At 57.3% G+C, this 6,752-nt stretch overlaps 1 protein-coding gene across 1 annotated transcript in view; it reads right to left on the bottom strand.

Annotated features, from left to right (window-relative positions):
• Positions 1-4,224: 4,224 nt before the first annotated feature.
• SLC6A7 (solute carrier family 6 member 7) overlaps positions 4,225-6,752 on the bottom strand; it is a 22,501-nt gene continuing 19,973 nt past the window's right edge. Inside the window, exon 14 of the mRNA XM_024732250.1 lies at positions 4,225-5,204. Coding sequence (XP_024588018.1) covers positions 4,995-5,204 — 210 coding nt within the window. The 3' untranslated portion in view covers positions 4,225-4,994. The remainder of the gene's footprint in view (positions 5,205-6,752) is intronic.

Genomic DNA, 6,752 nt, shown 5'->3' with positions numbered 1-6,752 from the left:
CTGATCTTTTTTTTTTTTTTTTTTTAATAGGCATCAAGCAGCTATATTACCTCATTTAATCCCTTGCCAGGGGAAAGTTATTCTCCCCATTTGACATCTGAGGACGCCTGGGTTCAGAGAAGGGCAGTAGATTCAGCTGGTCACACAGCCAGTGAGCAATGGAGTCGAGATTGGGCTCTGACCAGCGGATGTCCAAGTCCTCCTGGGCTGCTACCCACTCCAATACTCGAAGGGATACAGCTCACAGATGCTGTGGGCTTTAGTGGGAAAAGACTTTTTTCCCCCAAATGAAAAGAGATCCTGGATGGGGGCGCCGGGAGGAGGCCTCCATGTGGCCAGAGGGGGCGGGCTGCTGCTCAGTCCTGGGGGAGGAGGTCAGGCAGCAGGAAATCAGGCAGACGTGCTGTAGGGGTGCTGACCAAGGCTCCGCGGGTGGGAGGCGGCTCTGGATGCCCTTCCAGGGCAAGACCAGCGTCAGCGAGGCCTCAGGCCCCAGAGGGAGTGGTCTGGAGCTCAAGGAGCCAAACTTTCCATGAGCCATTAGCAAAAAATGAGTCTGGAGAACAGTGTCCACCGCAGACCCGGAGGCTCTGCAACCCGGGTCACGTGGAATTCGGAGGGGCTGGGACCGTCTTAACTCTTCACTCGCTGTCCCCGGAGCCACCAAGAAACTGCTTTTAGATGGATGCTGCATCCATTGTGCAAAGCTGTGAACTGGCACTGTGGGTCCCCAAGGCCACACAGCCAGGAGGGGCAGAGCAGGGAACGACCCCAGGTCTGTGTGGCTGAGTAGCACACCCGCCCCCCCCATGGTGCCCTACTGCTGCCCCAAGTACTCTGGGGTCCAAAGAGCGTGATGTAAGGGTCTTAACTGCACGGAAATTAAATGGGTCGTCTCAGAACACCGTGAGTGCTCTGTGCAGGCTGGGCTGGGCAGGGCTGGGTTGACAGGGCTCACCAGATGTAGGGCTGAGCCAGCTCCCCTGAAGACCCCAGGAGTCCATACCTGGGGGTGATAAAGACTGTATGGAGGTGGGACCTGAAAGGATGGACAGGATTCCAATGGGTAGATGGAGAAGGCACTGGGTCGGGGAACCTGGGCCTATTCAGGGAACCATGCAGAGATGAACTTGGCGGGGGTGGTGGATGGGGCAGGGCCTACTGAGGACCAAACAGCAAGATAACCAGCAGACCCCCGGTGTTATCCGTTGACCCTAACTTGACCTTGGGAATATGGCTGCCCTAATGGTGTGGCCTCTCTCTCCTCTGCCCCACCCCCACCCCCATTTGCTGTCACAGATCATAGGCTGGAAGTCACGGCAGATGGTCCACGGCCCCATCTCAGTGCCTCTCGGTCTCTGATGACTCCCAGAACAGGAACGGAGGGCCCCAGGTCACCCCTCCACCACACCCCAGCCAGGCACATCCACTGCCTCCCGGGGCCCCCCATCAGCCTCCCAGGGTCAGGGGTCCATGGACACAGAGATTAGCAAAGACAGGAAGCAGAGCACTGAGCAGGGGTGGGGAGCCCTGGGCCTGGCTTCAGCTCTAGGCCACTCTCACCGTGGATCCCCAGGCAAGCCCTGCCTCTCTGACTGCTAAGCCCCTAAGCAGTCTGAGCTGCTGAGCTGTCGGCGTGCACTGAGAGGCTGACAGGAGGCCCTAACTGAGCCATGCTCTTTTACACGTTCTGAATCAGTTTCCCACATTTAAAAATGGGAAATGTCTCGTGAAAATCCAGATTTCCCTCTTCTCTTAAAAAGCCAGGATATCTGGAGACCTGGGCCCACACTTCTGAGGTAGCTCCCCCTTAAGAGAGGCATCCTACCTTCTTCTCCAGTTCATCACAGTCCCCACCAGTCCCTCTTGTCTCTCCAATAGTCACTAAGGGTCAGATGCCACTTACTCTCCCACTTACACCCACAGCTTTGCTCGCCGGGGTTCCCTGCCTGGCCCTGTAGGCACTTGGGTTTGGCACCTGCTGGGACATTCTAGGATTCCAGGCTGGGCTTCTACTCCAGACAGGGCTGATGTCTCCTGTCTGATGTGTACTATGCTGTCAGGGATGCCTCCAGCTGTGGGTCCCTGGTCCTTAATCAGCTCCCACTACAATCGGGGCCTGGCTGGCATCTGGTATGAGGCAGGGAGATCTGAAGTCAATATGGAGATCAGGACGGGAGCAGTGGGGAGATGACATGGGCAGCAGAGGAAGCAGAAGCCTGGGGCAGCTGGAAAGGCTGTCGGAGCAGCGGAAATGGGAAAAGCAGGACAGACTGGAAGACTGGGCCAGGGAGGACAGTCCAGGAACCGCAGCGGCAGGGCGGTGACCAGGAAGAGCGCAGGCAGGAGGAAAGCAGGGCAAGGGAGGTGAGGCTGGAGGAGCTGAGGCTAGTGGAGTCCGTAGATGCCTAGAATCCTCCAACTGCAGACTTGGGAATCTGGGAAAAGAGAAGCCTAGACTCCTAGGATCCTCCACTCCTGACTTCCAAGATGCAGGGCTACAGCCAAGGGGTTGGGTGAGGGGTACTCACAAGCCACGCTCAATCCTAGAGCTCAGGCTCAGTCCTAAAGCAAGCCCGGAGAGCGCCTCCTTCCGGGCCAGAGATGGCTGTGGGGGTGCTGAGAGGGCCGGGCGCCAGGGGCTTTGTGAGCAAGGCTGGAGCCCGCCCCCAGGGTGTGGGAAGAAGCATTGTGAACTGTGAAGGCCATTCCTGCGTCCTCTGCAAATTAGCAAACCCATCTCTCTTCCCCCACCTAGAGCCCCAAACAAAGAGGGGACAGGAGGGGGCCCTGGCCCTTTGTTAGGGGAAATTTATTAATATCCGAAATATGCAGCAGCCCTTCCTCTCCACCCGCATTCAAAGCCTTTGCAAACACCTGGGCCTCGCATTTGAAAGGCACTGGGGCCCTTTTATATTGGCAAGGTCCTGCCAGGTGGGGGTGGGTAGAACCAGGAAATTCTTCCGGCCTGGGAAAGTCGTGGCTCCTCCCAATTCTACGCTTGGAGCTCCAGCTGCAACTGCAGGTAAGGCTGGGAAAGAGCTGGGGAGGGAAGGAGGGCAGCTGGCCAGGGAAAGGAGATGGCTGACAGGCCCTGGTTTGTCCCCAGCTCTGCCTGTCTCTGCTGGGTAACCTTGAGCAGGTCTCTTCCCCTCGGTGGGCCTCGGTTTGTCCGTATGTATAATGGGAGACTAGGTGGTCTTTAAGGGCCTTCCTCATTTTCATCATCCTTCCTAAGCCCCACCCACCGACCACTGCCACGGAGAAATGGCAAAGCTAGGGTCAGAAGCCAGGTGGGCCAGGAAAGGAGGCAGCTGAGCCTCAGTTCCCTTATCTGTCTGATGGGAACCAGAAAGTTCTGTGCTTCCCACCTCGTGGCTCTCAGCAGTAAGAAGACAGGATAAGGAAGATGACTTCATTGGTGTTTATTAACAGAACACAGATGGGTTGGGGAAACACCAGCAGAGAGGGCACAGGGGTTGGCACAGCTGCACCAGGCCACCCTGCCCCACTGGAGGATGCCATGTGCAAGGGACCTGATCAGGCGTTTTCCCACCCCACCCTCATCTCTCAGGGAAGGAGGGACCCCAGGGCAGCCCCTCCCAAGCCTGGGGATTGAAGATGCCAAGGTCTCTGGCTACAGGCCTGGGGTGTCGCCCGCCCTCTGCTCCCTGCCTCCACTCGGGTGTCCATGCCCAGGGACCCACGTGCTGAAGCAGAGTTGACAGCACTGGGACCAGACAGCCATATGTGTGGACCACCTCCCGAGGCTCTTAGTGGCCTGTTCGTCCACAGCCAAGGCCAGCAGTGCCTGGAGCTAGAGGAAACAGTGAGGGCCGCCAGGACAAGGGAGAAGGGAAGAGAGGGGCCCTGGGTCCTGACTATGACCCCTCGTTCCCACCTCCACAGTGCAGGTCAGGCACCTCCCTCCCTTCCCCGGTTCTAATCATGCCCAGGGCTCCCCACACTAGAGGGCATGGGGTCCAGAGAGGGAAGCTCTGGGGTCCTTCTTTCCCTCCCTCCACCCTCCTAATACCCAAGCTTAGGCACTAGCCCCTCTGGTCTGTCCTCTGCAGGCTTCCCACCTCTACCCTATCCCCTCTATTCCACCTTGCACACTGAGCCAGAAGGATATCCTATCTAAAGCACATGATCCTGCAAATCCCCTGCCCGCCCACATCCCTGGCTCACCCTCTCCAAAAATCTGCATTCCCACTTGAATCCCGTTGTAACCTGGTAACACCTGCTTCTCCCACCACTCTCCTGCTCTCCTCGCTCACTCACCCTTGGTCTCTCCCCAGGCCACCTCCTGGCCCCAGGGGAGGAGAAGGGGGCTATATTCTGACCCCCACACCTTGGCTGGATCAACGCCTTGGCCAGAGGCCCTCCCCACCCTGCCGTCCTCTTCCTCTCTCTCTCTCCAAACTTGCCCATCCTCCAGGGCCCTCAGGTCCCACCTCCTTCAGGAAACATGGCCTGCACACGTGAACCCACAGGGATCTTTCTCCCACTTGACTTGATAACCCTTGATGCCCGGGGCCTCATGGGCCTCGAGACAACCTGAGTGTCCTTGCCCAGCTCAAGATTCTGATTCGTTGAAGTGTATGGGGCAGGCTCCCCAAGAGAAGAGAAGGGACTGGGCCCTGAACAGAGATGAGAGGGTGGTGCCGGCTGCCCCATGAGAAAGGGAGCTGGCCGGTCAGGAGGCCTGGGGTCCAGTCCCTTCTGTCGTGTGACCTTGGGCCTCAGTCTGTCCATCTGTGAAGTAAGGGCCGAGCTGGCTCATTTTCAGCCTTGAGTGTGTGCGTGTGCGTGTGCGTGTGTGTTGGGAGTAGACAGAGGTTTTAGGAGAGGCAGAGGCCACAAAAAGGGACTTGCTCTGGGGACCAGCATCACCATGGCAACCTCCCGCAGCCTCAGGCCTCTCAGAACCCCAGAGGGTGCGTGGCAGCCCTTGGGGGCCGGCAGGGCCTCCTGTCTGCCTGCTTCCCATCTCACATCATGGATTCCTCCTCCTCGGCAATCTCTCGGTCCACCTCGATGGCTGTGTTCTCGAAGCTGGTGACGCCCCCGTACTTGCGCGTGTGCACCATCAGTGGCTTGGGGGACTGGCTCCCGGCCAGCGTGGCCACGTACATGCCTGTCCGGTTCTCCTCCAGTGACGGGCCCCAATCTGGGGCTGGCCGGCTGGCCTGCTGGAGCCGCTGCAGCAGAGCAACCACAGGGCTGAGAACCAGGGCTCAGGGACTGCTTCCGGGGTCACCGGCAAAACACTTGCCGCGTCACCTGGATTAGTCTGTGCAACAACCCGGGGAAAGGGCGGGGGCGCTGTCACTTCCCCAAGGGAGTGAGTCGCATGCCTGGGGAGAATTCTGCCCTGCCACTCACAGGTTGGGTGGCCTTTGGGCGTGGAATTTAAGCTCTGCTTCCAGCGTCTGTAACTTGGGAATCAAAATGCCTTCAAAGGGTGGTTAGGAAGGCGCTGCTGAGCAGGGTGCTGGGAACAGAGTAAGGCCCAGTAAATGGTGGCTGTTGTTATGGTTACATGGCAGGCGGTCCAGGAGTCCACTCTGGGTCCCTCCCCTAAATGCAGAGTCCTGAAGAGCTGGGAGCTTTGGGGAGAGAGCCATGCACTGGGAAGATGGAGACAGAGTGGCCATGGTCAGTCTGACTCAGACGTCTGACCTTTCCCTCTCCAAGCTCCAGTTTCCATGGAAGGAGGGAGCTAAGGTGATGACTAAGCCTGGACATTCTAGGGTTCTGTCTTCCTCAGACCAAATTCCCAAAGCCCTCTGCCTGCCCTGCCAGGGAGAAGAGCCCCAGACTCTTCAATGAAGGGAGACAACCAACATTAAGTGGAGCCTACTGGGTGTAGATTCCAAGGGAGATAATGTGTGCCATGCCCTTAGCGTGGGGCCTAGCACAGCTCTATACTCAAAGCACAGTGATGCCCATTAAAATGCATTGACAGTAATGTTACCCCACCACTCAGGAACCTGCCAAAGGCTTGTCATCTCACTTGGAATGAAATCCAAAGTGCTCTCATGGCCGCCACGTCCTGACCCCTGTCTACCTTCGTGATCTTGGTTCCCGCCACTCTCTCTCCACCTCCTCTGATCCAGTCTCGCTGACCTCAAATGTGCCGGCCCCTCCTGCCTCAGGGCCTTTGCACTGACTGTCCTTCTGCCTGGAATGCTCTCCCCTTAGACATCTAAACCAATCACCTTGGCGATTTCGTCAGGTCTCTGTCACCTCCTCAGAGAGGTCTCCCCTGGTCACCCTGGCCAGAACACCGTCCTCCCTCACTCTCTATTCCTGTACTCTGGTTTCGTTAGGTTTTGTTTTGTTTTTAAGTATTGCACTTACCACTGCCTTCATGTGTGTGTTTGTTTATTGTCCGTCTCCCGCACTAAAATACAAACTCCCTGAGTTTAAGGACTTAGATTTGTTTCCAGCTGCACACTAGTGCCTAGACCAAGGTTTCTCCACCTGAGAGCACCACTGACGTTGTGGCCTAGGAGGTGTTCTGCACATTGAACCCTGTGTAGCAGGATCGCTGACCTCTAGATGCCAGTAGCATTCCCCCTCCAATCCCACCCTCTCAGGACAATCAAAAATGTCTCCAGACACTGCCAAGGGTCCGCTGAGGGCAAAATCACCCCTGATTTTGAGGTGAGAACCTCCCAGCTTAGAACTGAGCACTCACCGGGGTCCCAGCTCTGTGCTGAGTATGGGCTTATTTAATCCGTACA

This window comes from Neophocaena asiaeorientalis, unplaced genomic scaffold, assembly GCF_003031525.2.
Source record: "Neophocaena asiaeorientalis asiaeorientalis breed wild unplaced genomic scaffold, Neophocaena_asiaeorientalis_V1.1 scaffold964, whole genome shotgun sequence".
Lineage (NCBI taxonomy): Eukaryota > Metazoa > Chordata > Mammalia > Artiodactyla > Phocoenidae > Neophocaena > Neophocaena asiaeorientalis.
This window is presented reverse-complemented; position numbering and strand designations above follow the sequence as displayed.